The sequence below is a fragment of the Lepidochelys kempii genome, chromosome 2 (genome assembly GCF_965140265.1).
Source record: "Lepidochelys kempii isolate rLepKem1 chromosome 2, rLepKem1.hap2, whole genome shotgun sequence".
Taxonomy (NCBI): Eukaryota; Metazoa; Chordata; order Testudines; family Cheloniidae; genus Lepidochelys; species Lepidochelys kempii.
Window position 1 is genome coordinate 121,565,206 of NC_133257.1, and position 17,881 is coordinate 121,583,086.

A 17,881-nucleotide genomic window follows, 5' to 3' on the forward strand; every position below is an offset into this window, starting at 1 on the left:
AACAAAAGTTTGTTTGGCAGGTAGTAATTGCATTGCATTTATCCAGGCCAGGTTTGGTTGCCTAGAAAATATCCTATTTAGATTGTAAAGAGTCAGGTTTTTTTTAGCATGATTATAACATCTCTTTATTAAAATGCTGAGGCCATATGGAGAACTACTTTTTGCTGAATATTTATTCATTTATTGTTTCATTTTCCTGGCAATGAGAACAGCAAATGCTGTGTTTTGATTTTTAAAAATACTCAAATGCTGTCTAATTTCATGTAACTTTTTGTGAGCATCTCAGTATCCTCAGCTGTTGTGCTGTGTGGTAACTTATAGCAATATCCCCCAATGAAGAGCAGCATATCTCCTGTCCTCTGTAGCAACAGCACATTTGGAGGAAGGGGTTCCTTTTTCTTCAGTGGGCGAAAAAAACAGCTGTCACAAAAGCTGTGCTAAATTGGGGCACTGGCTCTTTCTATATTGATACCAAGTAGGTACTTAAAATGCAATTCTGGAAAGTGGAGGATGGGAGCTGGCAGAGATCTCTAGCAGAATGTTTTCACATCTTCCCTGTGTTAGAACAACATGAGCTTCCTGTTCTCTAAGGTGTCAGCACTCTCCCTAGGTTAACATGCTGCTCTGTTCTTGGCTTCTTTCCTTTAGGCAAATACTTCATATATCCAAAATTATTTCAAAAAGCTAATTCTTTCCTCTGTTTCAGACTACTCTAGCGCATATCATAGCCAGCAACAGCAAGAAGAATGGTACAAGATTTGTGACTTTATCCGCAACAAGTGCCAAGACAAATGATGTCCGAGATGTTATCAAGCAAGCCGAGAATGAAAAAAGACTCCTCAAGAGGAAGACCATCCTCTTTATTGATGAGATTCACCGTTTCAATAAATCTCAGCAGGTACTGCTCCACCTAACTGTCAGGAACAAAGTTTCTGTCAAAATATTACTTGCCTAAAATGTATGTACCTTGGTGCTGAACAATAAATGTTTCTTCTACCTTTATATTTTAAGTCACTGCTTGATATATTCAGAAACTTTATTGTAGAAGTTAAAAATTAAATTAGGCTTCTAATTTAGGAGTCTCAGTTGTGTATTGTGGGCCTTTCAAGAACTTTAATTCAAAACCAAATCGGATTTTGTAGAAGTTTTACATGCATTGTCAATCTGACACTTTTTTTGCCTGAAATTTTACTTCTTTATAGCCGTCTTACAACTTCACTTCTCCTATATATCTGCCTATTAAGAAGAGCCTTCATTTCAGTGATATTACATTCAGGTTTTTAATTAAAAGCATGTCACTAGGAAGCCTGCAGGCATTCCTTGTTTGTTTTTTGTTTGTACATACCCACTCTTTTCTACTGAGAAAAGAAAGCGAACTGAGACATGAAATGTATTTATGAATAGTACCTCACCACAGCCAATATGAATCTTTCTTTCTTGAGCATCATTTCTTTTATTCATATTCTTTAAAACTTTAATACCACAGCTTCAAAACTTCAGATGCCTTTAGGAAAAAGTTCTACAAAAACTGGTAGGCATCAAACCAATAGGGTTTGACAGAAATGGAATATGACTATATAGAAATCATTCTTAAAACTGGTAGGTTAGCTGTTTCTCATAAATTCTTTCTGTAGTTTTTTGACCTATTCTGTAGCATTTAATAGAGAATTATTATCCCTTCCATAGAATTTTAAAGCTTGATCCAAAAAACTATAGGAAATATCCTCGTTGACTGCTAAATTCTATAAGACTTTTCCATAAGGGCAGCTTTTCATGGTATCTGCTGCCTGCCTAACGATGAAACAGAATCACAGCACTAAATGGTAATGACTTGCATTTTTCTAATGCCATTCTTTTCAGTATCTCAGTTCATTCTTGGAGAAAGAACAGGTTATTAAAGTGAAATAACCAGTCATATACTGTGTGAATGGAATGAATTCATTTAGGCAACTGGCTGATGAGCTGTCTTGTGAGTGAGCTCGTAAGGTATATCAACTGGAAGGCTGGAGAATAGCAAGCCATGAAAAATGTACTTTAAAATGCCTAATAACCTACTCACTTGGGATGGTTCAGGTTGTCGTTGATCAATTTTTTCTGTTTGCCTCCCATGTTCAGGACACTTTCCTTCCTCACGTTGAGTGTGGGACTGTGACGCTGATCGGGGCAACCACAGAAAACCCTTCCTTCCAGGTCAATTCCGCTCTTCTGAGTCGATGTCGAGTTATTGTTCTCGAGAAGCTCTCTGTTGAGGCGATGGAAACTATTCTGATGCGGGCTATCAGGTCCTTGGGGATCCGGGTTTTAGTCCAAGACGAGCAACACACTGATTCTGCGAATGGCAGCAGCAGCAAGAGGTCTGAGTAAGTACTTTACAAACTGCCATGTGTTAGCACGCACGACCCGAGGAATCTATTGACAGGCTGCCAGAGAGAGCTAGAGGTGAGAAAGGAAACCACTCCTAATAGTAAAGAAAAGAAGTAGCAACATATGTTGGATGCTAGCTGGGGGGAGGGGGAAGAATACAAAGTATTAGCTACCAGTGGATCAAAAAAACCCAGCCCTACTGTCTGAATTAGTAAAGAGTTTTATACTTGGATTTGTCACCTCTGACTCACCCGTAGGATATGTAAATCTGTTCTGCAGCTGAGGCTTTGCTTTGGAAGCCTCTAACTGGGTCCTGTCATACCCTCATGCAGTACTTTTTGTTGTTGGTTGTAAAAGTATCATATTACTGTGCAGTGGTAGATAGGGCATCACGTGTTCCTTATTTTGAGCCCACTAGCCAAAAAGCTGCTGTATTTTGCATAACTTGTTCAAATGAGTTGGAACCTTTGTGAACCTATACAGCAAATGAAGTTGCTATATGCCACATACGACTTTATCTCTTCACTGTGTGAAGTCAATAAAATATTTTAAAATAGTTCCTGTTTCCTTCCTCTAATTGTCCAAATCAATTGCATTAAAATAAAGCCATACTAAAAGTTGGGTATCGTACCTGAGAAACTAAAATCACAATTTCTTCCCAGGTTACAATGGGGATTACAGGTGTATTTTTGAGTGATCTTGAGGGTGAAAAGGGTAGAGGGGAGTGTAACGTTTTCTTGGAAAATAAAATTCTCTATTTTGCTCCCTCTTCCCCACACTGGAAATTGTTTGCAGTCATCATTTTAAAATGGGCAACTAATGACTTCAAAATAGTGCATAGCGCTGTTTAAATTTCATGCTTGTTATTATTTCATTTGTTTTCATACTAGTGCTTAACTGTGTTATAATTAATAACTTAGTGTGTTCATAGGAAGTAAGTAATAGTGCAGGAATATCCGTGTAGCTATAGCCCCGGAGAATGTATTTTGTCCTTCTGTTGTATTACATGAGCAATATGAATTCCTATATTGTACAGTTTAGGGTAGTGAATGAGTGAATTCGGTAGTGAATTCTGTTACATTATTTAGGGCACCATTCCTGACGTTGTTTACCCATTTGTTGCTTTTATATATTACACAGGGATGTGAATTGTAGCTTGGAGGAGGGAGGGCTGCATGTCAACTTTAATGTAACAGCACAGCTGTGTTTGCGACTACACCCTGACTGGGTTTTGGAGGCTTTCCTTTGTATATGGGATTAAAGTACAAGGCATAGTTTCATTTGCATTTGGTGAGGGTTTAGGTTTCATTCGACTCCATATCTGTAATCTTCTACTAGCTCTGGATGAATTAAGCAGCACAAAGAGTCAAAAGAAGTCTGTCTAGCATAGTTTCAGGAATTTGCCCATGACAGACAGTGTCCCTAACCAGTGATAAAAATGGGGGCCCAGCTTTTTAAAAGTAAAGATGAAACTCCAACTTTAAAGATTTCTTTAGGTCTTTCCTGGTACTTCCTGCTTCTTGTGTGTCTGACAAATGGTGCTCTTAGTGGTCCAAAAAAATCCTTTTCTATACATCTTGTCTCTTACCTCTGTGGTTTGTCTTTTCTTCTGTTTGCTTTTCTGTTGTCCTTCTAATTCTCTTCTCAGTGCATGTTCCCTCTTCCCCTCCACCCCAGCCACTTTCATCTCATCCCTGCTTGACATTCTTCTCTCTCAGCAATCCAATCACCTCCAGAATACCTCTAGCAGTAGATGCAGCTAGCTGATAATTCATCACGCTGTACTGGGAGATAAGCATGCAAGTTTGGATGCAGTCCCGAGGCCTAAAAAGTTTTTTGTGGTGTTTTCTTTTCATATAAAATGAAGTTTTCCCTGAAATTGAGGGATGAAGGGGAAATTTAGATTAAGGCAGAATTTCCCAAAGTAGTACATGCCCCCTGTTGAGTGATGTGACAGACTAGTTAGGGTGCATAAAAGATGTATAAATTAAAGGGTCATTGTCTTAGTGCCTCAGGTTGCACGTGACCAGGATTCATCACTGAATTTGGTCCTCTGGTTGAATCATTAGCTTCCCCAGCTTGGGCGGGTACTGACGGGAAGTGTGACGTGAATGCATAACAGCGTATGCTGGACTTCCTCTTGCCCTCTAGCTCAGGGGTTCTCAACCTCTTTCTTTCTGAGGCACCTCCCAACAAGCTATCAAAACTCCATGGCCCAGTTGTGCCACAACTGTTTTTCTGCATGTAAAAGCCAGGGCCAGCGTTAAAGGATAGCAAGCAGGGCAATTGCCCAGGACCCCACACCACAGGGGAGACCACAAAGCTAAGTTGCTCAGGCTTTGGCTTCAGCCCTGGGTGGTGGGGCTTGGGGCCCCTGGTTGCAATCCTTCACAGCAGGGCTTTGGCTTTCTGCCCTGGGTCCTATCAAGTCTAACACTGGCCATGCTTGGCAGACCCCCTGAAACCTGTCTGCAGCCCCCCAAGGGACCCTGGACCCCTGCTCTAGCTGAAGGTCTTCTGTCTTCAGGAGATGGGCTGCCTCCTGCTGCATCAATGGAAGTGCCCTCTGGAGCTCCTTGAAGGATGTTCTAGTCGAGTTCCCTCCAAATTTCATGTCCACAAAACTGTATCTATTTAATACAACTTTTAAAACCCACTTTGGACCATAAATGACCCTCAAGAAATAAAATTGTTGTGATATAGATGAGGGTGGTAATTAAAGCTCAGGAACGTCTTTTCATTCTCTTGCTAGCATTGGATAGAATGTTTGTTTATTATTGGGTAGGAGCCCAGGTCCTAGTGTAGAACTTGTTCTTCTGGCCCAGAGGTAAGAGTTCTACCAACTGATCTATTCTGTTTCTCCCTCCCCGCCTCCCCCTCCTGTTTTCATTATGAGCACATGCACGGAAAGATACAGTATGTTGTATTTGGTTACAAAGGAGGTTGGTGATGGGACAACTAGTTTAAAGCACAAAGCTGGGGATTAGTCATAAAAAAGCATAAGCAAAAGATTTCAGTGTTCAGCATGATTCTCTCCTGAAGTCACTCTCTTATGTGTAGTGGGCATGTATGAGCCAAGTTTTCAAACTTGGGTGTATGAAATTACACTACTGAATTCATGTTAAGATTCTTATATGTAAAATGCTTTTCAAATATGCAAAGCAGCTACAGATCCCATCAACTTCTGTAGGCATTGGAGTACTGAGGACCTATCAAAATCAAACCCCTTACATGTGGGTGGCTGAATATGGATTTAGAGGCCTGACTACAGGCACCCAAGTTTGAAACCTTGGCCATAGTGTCTAACACCTGGCATTTTAGGGACCCCTCCTGTAACTACAACTAAGTGGATTGTCCACCTAATTTTTATTTCCTTATTTTTGTCAATTATTACGTTAGATTCCTAATGTTATTTTAACAACCTTTGAATTTAGTTATTAAAGTTCTGTGTTACACTTGCTCCAAATCCATTGTAGCCAAGTTGCCCCTGCTTATGCCAGCTGTGAAGATAAATACTAAGATGAAAAATGTTGCAAATTCTATGGTCCTAGTTCTGTGCTCAAAGAAACTACTCCAGGTAAAGCACTCCCTTGTAACTTTGCACCATTATCTCAGTCGCTGTAAACCTGAGCCAGGAGGAAAAAGGAAAAGAGAGACAAGAATGTGAGGGGGAGAAGTAAGAAGAAAAAAAAGTCCATACCAAAGATTAGACATCTTTCTGAAATGTAAAGAGAGTCTACCAACACTTTCATTTGTTGGGGTCTTTCAGATATACAATATGACAATAAAATATATTCATTCTTGCCTTGTCCTACATACACTGATACATTGTATAAGTGCAATGTAACATTAATGTCAGGAAATCAAATGACTTTACAAGTATTTATTTTTTTTAATCCTCCCAACTTTGTCTGTTTAGATAACCATGTATATAAACACATAGAAAGGTTACCGAGCAAGGTAGTATCTGAGTTAAGCAAAATGTAGGAGTCCTGATTTCTCGTCCCCTGCACTAGCAACCACTAGATGCCATGCAATTCAGTCTAGTAATTAGTATATTGTGATTAAGATAAAACGAATAAGTGGAACAATATTTCATTAATCCTCTTGATTAAAATCTCCTTTTTGGTCTCAAGCCTTTCAGAAAGTTGTTCCCCTCTTATCGCAACATTCTCTCCAACTTTCCTGCAGACATTGTAGCTGAGATGAAGGGCCAAATTCAGAAGTGATCTTGTAGCTTCCACCACCTTATGTATTGTACCATCAGTTATTTTTATTATTTTTATGAAGAGCTTATTTATTTCTTTGAAAATTGTGCTTCAAAATTGATGTTATATGGCTCTAAGAAGGGAGTCTGCGCTAGTGTAACTTGCTGTGGGACTGTAAGGTTTGAGGGTAGACAATAAAGAAATGAGGGGCTACTTTATATTGCACCCTGCTGTTTGTTGTATTTCCAGCCCTTCTACAAGTAGGCTACACTCACTTTGACTCCCTTGCACTCACTTATAGCATCTTGCACATCACCTCAGAATTTGGTCTGATGACAATTTTTTAGGGTAGTCCATGCTGGGATTCAGATGGATTCCATAGTGGAGACAAGCTAGCGAGATATTTACTCTTGGAAAAACTATCTAGCTGTGGTTTTCCTTCACCTTAGTTGGTATACCAGCTTGTTGTCAGTAAGTGATAGTTCCTGGGGTATCCCTGTTTGTTTATTTATATGTTTGTCTCCAAGTATCTTTAGTTACAAGGTACAAACACCAAGACTTGGCATCCAGTATGTTCCCTGTTAAATACTAGATAGTCCATTTGTAAGATGAGCATGAACCTGTTGAGAGGTCAGAGTAGTATTCCTGCCTTGCAATTGTTAAGGCATGTAGGGTAAGGGGCAAGTCTGTGTAAAAACACAGAGAATGGATTTGAGCTTCTGAGCATAGGATGGCAGGCCAGGGTGAAAAAGACAAAGTAGTTTGGTTTTGGAAACCGAAGTGTTGACATAATTAAACACTACTTTGTAATCAGGATCTTGCCTGCTAAAGCAAAATTAGCAAACGCACTGTGTATGAAACTCTTAATCTGGAGTCTCTGGATCACAGCTACAATTTGTTCTGAAATAGTAATTCTCAAGGGAAGAAATGCATTTGAATGAATTACTGTAAGTATTCGTTTCCCCTGATGAAGGGGTATTCTCTTCTACTGAAATATTTTGGGGGGATGGGAAGGAATCCCAACCTTATTTAAAACCACTGACTGCACTGTATTGTAAGCATGACTGTTTCATGCATGGCAATTTCTCCACTCATTTCTGTTTTAACTCACGTTCAATATGCAATAATTTTTTTAAATGTGCTTAGTGAAATATAATATTTTTCAGTCTTCTCTCCCTTTTGAAGCAGATTTTTTTTATTTACACCCTCATCTGTGCTCTCAATGCCCTATTGTGGAGTCCTATTATTGCCTGCCTAAAATACCTTCACCTGAAAACTAAGAGAGCAATGTCACTGATACTTCTGGCTTTAATCAAGATGTTCTCCCTATTGCCCTGGTGGATTTTAGCCTAATAAATAGTAAGCTTTTCGGGCGAGAGCCTGTTGTCTCGATCATGTTACAGCATTAAGCATATTATTGACTTTTAATAAATAATAATGGAGCTGATAAGAATTTGTTGTATAATAGTCTAAATTTTCTGCAGTGCAGTACTGAACCTTTTTATTTAAAATAGCTATATTGGGTCACATTTGGTATAATGTTGCTTTCGTGGAAATAAGACCAGTACTTCTACACCATCAATAAATCTCAAAGCACTTTACCAAGAAGGGTAAAGGTTATTGTCCCTGTCGTTACAATGGAGTGGGATACATAAACACCTTATCAGTAAAACTGAGAGACTGAGGTCATACAATGAGTCCATGGCAGAGCCAAGAATAGAACTCAAATGTATTCTTATTTAACAGTTACATTGCAATAGGGCTGGTAGGCCTCAGCAAGGTTGGGGCCTATCCAAACATAGTAAGTGATAATCCCTGCCCCTAAGAGCTCTCTTGACTCCCAGTCTGCTGCCCTAGCCACTGGATGTGGGTTCAGTTTCAGCCTATATTCTGAAAGCAAGAAGCCTGAAATGCCTCATGCCATTTTTTAATCAGGCAAATGCCTGGTCTCTGTAGGAACTATTCTGTGAATCCTCCTCTCTAATCTTCCCCACTGGGAAAGCCAAAGTATTTTGTTTTTTAAACATACAGCATGTTGTTTGCTCTTGCTCTCCATTGACGTAGGCACTTGTAGTATAAGTGTGTTTGCTGCCTGCTGTGCTTTAAAAATAACCTTTTATTCAGCTACGACTGATTAGCACCTACTGATTTGTTTCAAAACATAACAAAACCCAGTGGCCAACTGTAGCTCTGAAGGATGAATCCTGATACCTTAATATTTAAAGAGACTGTGATGATGCATTATTACAATGAGATGTACTGCACAGTGCTTCCTTCATTCCACAGCTCCCCCTCCCCTGAAATGTCATTGGAAAAAGTAAAGTTATCTCAGTGTGGCAGATGTGCATTCCCTGCACACTGCAGAGCATGGTTCTGTGGGGATCCTTGTGCAGCATTGGATTAGAGACTGGGGATGGTGTGGACACAAGAATATGCAGATCCGTAGGCCATTCCCAATCCCTCAAATCCACCACATAAAGGAGATGGGACACGTAAGCTACAGACTACACCTCTGAGGCATTAGCAACACCTGTTTAGTGTTCTGTATTTGTGTCCCTCAGATAAAAGTACTAAGGTGTGGAGGAGGGTGATAGCTGAGGGCGTGCGTGTTATGTTATCTTTTTCTTAGTAAAAATGGCCTTCTGGTTTGGGGGTGTGCAGCAAGCATTTAGTATGAGAGGAATAAAAACCTGATATATATATCTGGTGTTGCCATTCAGGTCTGCTTCTGACTAGGCTAAAACGAGAGAGAGTTACTGCTGCCCTTGTACGTATAATTTCAGAGCCCTTGCAGCTGTTGCCGGTTCGGCTAAGCTATTTATCATAACCCTATAAAGACCCAGGTCAAATAATAAAGATTAGCAGATCAGTGTGTCTGGAAATGCTGGCCTTGGTAGCTGGCCTCGACATGCATCATTTCTGATAATAGCGATAAATCTTTCAGTGAATGAAGTACAGAGCTGTGGGTGAATCCTAAATTGTTTGGAGTGTCAGGGCACTCAGTGTGGAATCACCTCTCTCTCTCTCTCTCTCTCTCTCTCTCCTGTCCCCATGCGTTAATCCCCAGTTGATGAACTTATTTATTTTCAGTCGACTACTGGAAATGGCACAGTTAGTCATTGTTCATGCTGCACTTTTAATTACAGTAGCTTCTGCTATGTATTGGATAGGACACTGGATTGAAAGTCAGGAGGAGAACAGGGCTCTGTTTCCAGTTTGCCATTGATCTGCTGTATGACCTGGGGCAAGTCACTTTACTTTATGCTTCTCATTCTCCTCCAACCCTCGGTCTGTCTTGTCTGTTTATATTGTGTTCTTTGGGACTGGGAATGTCTCTTTCTGTGTGTTTGTACAGTGTTAGTACAATTACTATAATACAAATTATGGTCATAATAATGACTTTTTTATTCCTTAGTTTTATGTGCACACCCGTGAAGATTTGGCCCCAAGACAAATTTCCTGTTATCTGTTTTCTATGGTCTAAGACTTTTATACACTTTTACACTTTTTAACTTTAAAAAGGTGATCTGGTGTCAATTCTTGTTTACAGTAGTTTCAAAGGTCATAGTGATTGCATAATGCCTCATTAGTCTATAATGTGCAGTTGGATAATTTCATGCTAAAAGTACCACATTTTTGTGCATAAGAATAGTTCTGAAGTGCCTTCCATCCAAGGGTGTCAGTGTTTTATTAAATATTGATTGAGTGAAGTCCACAACAGTCCCAGGACAGACAGGATGAGCTTTAAAATCATCTAATCTACCATTAAATAAACTTCCCTGTTGAATCTAAAACAAGGAAGTTCAGAGATGGTTGAAATCTTCCATTCCGGCTTTTACACATACCATTGTGCTTAAGCATTATAACACACATGGCACATAGGTCACATACAGTTCTCAGAGTCCCTGCCATACTTCAGCACAATGGCATGAAATAAAGGACAGCTCTTTAAACCCAGATACTTCTCAATAAATGCTGTAAAAAAAACAAAACAGACAAACAAACAAAAACACATAACGTTGTGAGTAATTTGCAATGAAAAGGATGTAATGTGAATATGAAAACAGTGTGGTCTAATTCTATTGTAGGTCCCCTGTGTACATAGAGGAAAAAGCTGTAAGCACTCTAGCTTACCTTTGTGATGGTGATGCAAGAACTGGACTGAATGGACTCCAGTTGGCTGTTCAGGCCAGATTAACTGCAGGGAAGACCTCTCATCAGGCTAGCACACAAGGTTGCTCTGTGGATGGAGTTTTTATAACGGAAGACCATGTGAAGGAAGGACTACAGCGATCCCATATCCTGTATGACCGAGCAGGTGAGCGGTTACCCTGAAGGTAGTGCTGTGCAGCAAGGACTGAGGATATACTTGTATATCTTTTGAATTATTTATTTTTTCCCAGCTGTCACTGATTAAAAAACTAGTCTTGAATTGTGGTTCTACTCTGAAAAAAGGTCTGTTTTCCCCTCTTCCCCCCACTCCCTCCAAAAAAGATATTCTGGTTTCTTATCTCTCTTAATGACCAGATCAGATGTGCTCAGTTTCCAACTTTATTCTAACTGCCAGCCCTACAAACTTGTCCTGAGAACTGAGTAAAGCTGGGCTCTTTCCATTTCACATGTGGGCCAAATTCAGATGAGGTTCACCGAGGCTTATGTTGGCATAAACCTAGGCCCCCTGATGTGGAAAATTTGCCAGAGAGGGCAAGTGACTAAAATCTCTCCTCCATCTGGAGCCTAGAAGAAGCCATTGAAGCCCATTATGTATTTTGCTGCAAGGTAGTAATATAGGTTTGGTCAGGGTTGATGGGGATGCATGGATTTTTTTTTCTGGTAAGCATCCAAAAATGCGGTTTCAAATAAACAAAATCATGTGAGTAGTTAAAATGTTGCTGGGAAATTGAGGGAGCAGTTTGCACATTTTTGTCACAGAGCACAGATTCCATTTCAGATACTTTAAGACTTAACCTAATGTTTATTAACCTCAGTTTTTTAAATGTAATTTGGTTGGTTGACCCCAAATCACATGACCTAAAGTGGTGTGCCGGTCTCACAAAAGAGAGCGCCATACAGCGGTGCTGGAACAACTTGTGTAGTGGGGTTGCGGAGAGCCTTTGAACCAAACTATAAACGATGTATATAATGGAAACCACTTCAAGCCAGCACCTCTAGTTCCAGCACCTATCACAGCACATGGTTTCAGTGAAATAGTCCACTGCTCATGTCTTGATGTGGGTGCCTGCAGACTGTCGATCTGGCAGAGGCTGCCAGCTGTGAAACACCAGTGCTCTGAGTCCCTGCCTAATCCCAGAGTGCTGGTTTCTGGAGGCAGGCAAGAGTTGGGAGTCTTTCCAATGCCAGTGAGAGAGACTTTCCTTTCCGCTAACTCTAGGTCTCGTTTGAGCCCTGGAGAAGCATTGTATCAGGGTGATGTGTAAGGCCTGGAATGGAATCGCTGGAATGGCAGAGCAGAGGGTGCTTAGAAATTTTATATGTATACAGCTTCTGCTGTCCAGAAGCACTTTACATATTATATACCAGCAACAACATAACTATTGTAGAGTTTCTAAATGACCTTTAGGCAGGCCAGTGTCAACTAATGTTATGTATTTTGCTTGGTTGGTTTGTTGTTTGGTAGGTGTTTGAGAGAAAAGGATTTTTTTTAATTAACAGTTTATTTTGTGGGGGAGATGGAATGCTTCAGTGGCATTTTTATTCGTTCTGAAAAGTCTTTCAGTGCTCATATTCACAACAAAATGCAGTTTGAAAATCTGAATGGTTCACTTTATTTTTGGAGTTGCTTTATAAGGTAATGAATTTTGTAGTTTGCTAATGTCAGGCCATGTACGTGTAACTGCATGTAAGGATTCCTAATTTGATACCAGCTCTTGCTAAATTAGTGACTTGGCAACACTGTGTGTCTCAAATGCTGGCTCTTTGTACCTTTTTATGCCGTATGTGTGGGAATTAGAGATTGAGTATTAAGGATTAGATGAGTTTCTTTATATTTAACGATTTATATGCTAGTGTTTTGGAAATATGTGAATGACACTGCATCTTAGCTTCTGAAAATTATGCCAAGAAAAGTTTGGAAAATGGATTGACTTAATTTTCCAGTAGATCAAATGTAATGGATTATCTGTAATTACACTTACCAAAATTTGTAATGAGAGATTTGTAGGTTTGGGTTTTTTTAAACTTTGTATGGTGCTTTTAAGGTTTCTGTTACAATCTTTGGGTAAAGGACACCCAGCCAGCAACTGATTTGATTGGGGAGAGACACAAGACTAGTGGTAGACAGCAAAAAAAAAAAAAAGAAAGGAGAGGATATTGTGACAGTAAGGAGACAAATGCCAAATTTCACGTCCCGGGATTCACTAGCGTGGTGTTATACCTTTCCCCACCCTTTATCAATTTGCTATCTCTTTATGGCCCAGTCCTTTGAAATGCTCAACACGTCTTGTGGGGTGTTGAGTGCCCTCAACTTCCAGTCCTCTGTCTGTCTAGTTAGAATGTATCCAGGTGCCATAGTATGTGTCTGTCTGAAGCCACTAGTTCAAATATAAACATATTAGGTCAATTGCTCGTCCCTGAGGTAAATGCACTGGGTTCCATGCAGTTTACCTGTTTGAGTTTATCAGATATTGCCTTTGAAAGATTAACACACAGAGCAAACAATTTTTAAGAGCCCATGATGAATTTTTTAAGAGTCGCAATTTGCCCTCCTGTATCCTCCTCCAACATTTCCCTTCTCCCTAGTCTGTGAAGTGTCATGTATGCTGCTTGACCATTTCCCTCTATGCTAGCGGTCACTGTAGTTCAGTGACGCTTTAGGTATATAGTGTTCTATTATTGTGGTCTCCCTTTTACTGTGTACTTGCTATCCCTTATCCACAGGCTGGCTACATTCTTCTCTGGCTGAAAAGGGCAGAATATGCGTGCGGCAGGGACTATTGCTTGTTTTGTCTGTACAGTGCCTAGCACAATGAGATGCTGACCTGGTTGAGGTCTCTAGCTGTGACTGTAATGTAAATGTAGAATAGTAATATGGCCTTTTCTATGCCAACAGGACTTAGTCATCTGCTGTGAAATACATACCTTGTTGTGTTTCAGGGTTTATATACATGTGTGGATTCTCCCCATCTGGTGTTGTATTACAAAGTGAACTCCCATCTAGCAGCCCAAACAGCACACGAAAGCACTTTCATTAGAAAAAGATGGGCAAGTGTGTCGTCTTTACTTATAAGAGACAAAGAGACGCCTCTTCCAAGAGCATGATGCGAGTTCAGCTGCTTGGGTTTATTGCTACCAGCTGAAGTTGAAAGCTTGAGTGCTATGATGGAGCACAGATATGCTGCGTATGTTGGCATGTTAATGACTGCATACCAGTGAACTCTGTGTGGAATACTTATTAAAAATAGCTGTCTGCAGGCTTGTATGTTCTAGAAGACCACACTTGTGAGTCTAAAATCCAGATAGAATAACAATATGATGATTACAATAACCATATGGGACATGGGTCCGGTCTTGCGCCCATGAAAGTCTGTGTTTTCCTTTTCAGTTCAATGGCAGAAGGTTACTCAACTATACTCAAACTAACGTGCACCTATGAATGCTAAAGATATGGCCCTGTGGTTGTGAATTTTTGGGGGTAGAGGAGGAAGAGAAATGTAACAGTTGCTTTTATGTGCAGTCAGTTGTCTTAATAATGCATGTTATATTTATGGTATCTGTAAACCAAAGCACACCAGACACTTAGCCAAAAAAAATTGCAGATGATAAGGAAAGTTAAAACACATACCTATTTTTTTAAAAAAACTTGCTAATCAAGTACACACAAATTTGTAAATAGAAACTTTCCCTTTCTTAATTTCCCCCTTCTTATTCTTAGTTGTATCCACTTTTGCTTTGCTCAAAAATTCCCGTTCCTCAGTTGTCTCCCTGGGAGAGTTAGTTAGCCAATCTCTATATATTAAACTTTCTTTGCATTTCAATCCTTCTAGCTCCATATGTAATCGCTTTCTTCCCTCCTGAGCTCCCATCCATTTGTCAGTGTCTGTCTGGTAAAGAAAGTGCCTGTAACTGAATCCAGTATTTCAGGATGCAGTTGCACCAGCACTGTAGAGAAAAACTATTTCCTCCAGACTTTGTGATATGACATCTCTATGTATTCATCATAAATTGCATTGGTTTCTTTGTTGATATCTAATACTGCAAATTCACATCTGATTTACTATCTTCTGTCATCTGTAGATCTTTCAGTATTGCATCTTTCCAGGTTTCTCCCTGTCTTAATTGGAAAAAATTGGCACAGGAGTGAAATACTTTCCCTTAATTTTTGCTGTATGTTGTCAGAGATATTGTTCAATTTATGGGAACATAATTGCTAGGCTCCTTTTCTCTTTGTTAGATCAGTAGTACAGTGTTTGTTTTTTGTCCAGTCTTCTGTCACTTCCACAGTTTTCCATGAATATTCAAAAATGGTGGTACAGTAAGCTTGTTGACTAATTCCTTCCCCAGTAATACTCACCAATTGCCTGGAATATGTTTTCCCTTTCTTGGGCCTCATGAATATTCTATATGGCTTTCCTGATTCCTAATTGCCCTAAAATTTACTAATTTTTTCTTATTGAAGACAGATTTTAAAGGAGAACTACAAAAACAATTTTGTTTTTCAGTGTATAAAGAAAAGGTAAAAACTTTAAAAAAAAAAAAAAAAAAAAACCTGCTGCATATCAGACACAATATACATGCACAGATTTAGGGTTTTAATCTGGAGTTTTGGCCCATATCTAATTATTACACAGTTTTAAAAAAATCCCTTAAAATGTATTTACCAGTGAAAGCACAAGTAATAAACAAATAGATGTTTTGTGGGTTTGTTCAGTTACATTTCTGTACATAACATGTCTCGCCATTTCTTCCCCCTCTCTAAATAGGTGAAGAGCATTACAACTGTATTTCTGCACTTCATAAATCTATGCGAGGCTCCGATGAAAATGCTTCCCTTTACTGGCTTGCCCGAATGCTTGAAGGTGGTGAGGATCCACTGTATGTGGCAAGAAGGCTGGTGAGATTTGCAAGCGAAGATATAGGTGGGCACCACAATAATAGTACCGGAACATTTTAAAAAATAATATCTAAACATTCTTCAGTTTGCATCAGTTACTTTTGGAAAAATCTGTTTGCTTAAAAAAAACAACAAATCAAAGTCTGTTGTCATAACTAGAGTTCAGGGCTAAACTTTTTCTTTTGCAACAAATGATGATATAATTGACACCTCAGATTAAGTGGGTGACTGCATTCAGTATTCCACTTTCGGTGTTAGTGATCTGATAAACTCTTACAGGAAAAACACAGATCCCTGAATTTTTAAGTTTCAGTAGATAGTTAAATAAAATAAAATTGTTTTGATTAAAAATGTATTTTCATTTGAACGTAAATTATCCAGAGGGTGTTAGGGACACCCATATTTTCTGGTAGTTGAGGAAACTAACTCTATAATAATCACCCTGACTTCAAAGCCTGCTAGCTATTTTCCCAGTTGTAAACACCTTGCTGGCTTATCCACAGCTGACTGATTCACCAAAACTTCCCTTATGATACTTTACTAAAGATGTGATGGTTGCAGTCTTGGGGAAACCATATACATATATTATCTAAAATGACCTGTTATCTGAAAAAGCCACCCCAAAATAGACATACATACCTTCGCTTTAGTAGCAGAGGTATGACTTCGTAGCGTAGCTGAAGAAAGACAGTACTTGCTGTTTTTAATTTACTCACATATGATCCTTTTTGTTGTAGGACTGGGAGATCCTTTGGCATTAACACAAGCAGTTGCTGCATACCAAGGCTGTCATTTTATTGGAATGCCAGAATGTGAGGTAAGGCTGTCAAACTTGTTTGTATGACCATACGCACATTTTCAACCAGTTTTATTTTGTCTTGTCACTCTTGGTTTCTTTGTATAATATTTAAAACTTTGTACTCTAAGTTAACTATTCTTTTGCTTCTTAATCAGCCAGAAGCAAGAGGAAGTGTTGTTATTATTATTATTATTTATTATTAAACAGTCATAGTGCAATAGCAACTACAGGCCAGACAAGGACCTGGTCCCTGGTGCTACATGCTGTACAAACAAACTAAATGATGGTCCTTGTTCCAAAGAGTTTACAATCTAAAAGTGAAGTAATATTGTTCTCCCTCTGTTTTGCAGGTCATACTAGCCCAATGTGTAGTCTACTTTGCTAGAGCACCCAAGTCTATTGAGGTGTACAGTGCATACAGCAATGTCAAAGCATGTTTGAGAAACCACCAGGGACCACTTCCACCAGTTCCACTGCACTTGAGAAATGCTCCAACCAGGCTCATGAAGGACTTGGGCTATGGTAAAGATTATAAATATAACCCGATGTACAAGGAACCTGCAGAGCAAGAATATCTGCCTGAAGCACTGAAAGGAGTGGACTTTTTTAAGGGACGAAAAACGTAATAGTCTTACTGTGACTTTATTAATAAAGTTTTTGGTTTTTTGCAATTGGATTGAAAATCTCTTCTTACTTCAGACATGTGCCTCCTGGGCTGACATGATGAAACTATTGGGCCCATGATGACACTGTTGTCCTTCTGTTTTGTAAACATTTTAGAGGATGTTTTTAAAACAATCTACAGTTGCACAAATTAGGAAACCAAAGGTGGCTTTTATTAACTTAATAACATTTTGTGGTTGAAGCAACATGGCTTTTGCCCTTTAAGGAAAATAAATGTAATACTGAGGAGAACAGACTACAACTGTCAGAACAACACAATGAAGGAATATTATATATTTTAAAAGCCACCTTAATTTACTTCATATTTTGAGGATGCTATTTTAAAAAGAAACTGAAATTGCACAGAGTAAAATATAAAATCCTATGGTAAAACAAAATGTATTTACAATATAATGCTCATTATACTGTGTTCTAAACTGTTTTTGATATGGCAAGATGTCATAAATCAATAAAACTGTTACAAAATTATTGTAAGTTATTTATATGTATGTGTGTGAAATCTTGTTATGGTAGTGATGGAGTTCTTAACATTATTCTGGTGTTTTTTATTTCTAATAACCAGCTTCTATAGCAAATTCAAATCATTTGCTGGTTGACTAATTGAGGTTGAAAGTAGAATGACCACATCATGTTGAAAAATAACTGACATTTTACTTGTAGCTCTCTTTATTTTGTTTTTGATAATGTGATGCTTTCTTTAAATATAGCTTTTTGAGATGCAAGACCCTATAATACTAAATTATCTGCTAAATACTT

At 39.0% G+C, this 17,881-nt stretch overlaps 1 protein-coding gene across 3 annotated transcripts in view; it reads left to right on the top strand.

The window, feature by feature from the left end:
• Positions 1-17,573, top strand: part of WRNIP1 (WRN helicase interacting protein 1) — a 35,456-nt gene extending 17,883 nt beyond the window's left edge. For 2 of the 3 annotated variants that reach the window (XM_073332195.1, XM_073332196.1), the window contains exons 4-9: positions 707-898; positions 2,116-2,360; positions 10,661-10,890; positions 15,512-15,667; positions 16,380-16,459; positions 16,792-17,573. In XM_073332195.1, coding sequence (XP_073188296.1) covers positions 707-898; positions 2,116-2,360; positions 10,661-10,890; positions 15,512-15,667; positions 16,380-16,459; positions 16,792-17,067 — 1,179 coding nt within the window. In that variant the 3' untranslated portion in view covers positions 17,068-17,573. The remainder of the gene's footprint in view (positions 1-706; positions 899-2,115; positions 2,361-10,660; positions 10,891-15,511; positions 15,668-16,379; positions 16,460-16,791) is intronic. The other variant, XR_012157350.1, reaches the window with a different exon arrangement.
• Positions 17,574-17,881: the final 308 nt, after the last annotated feature.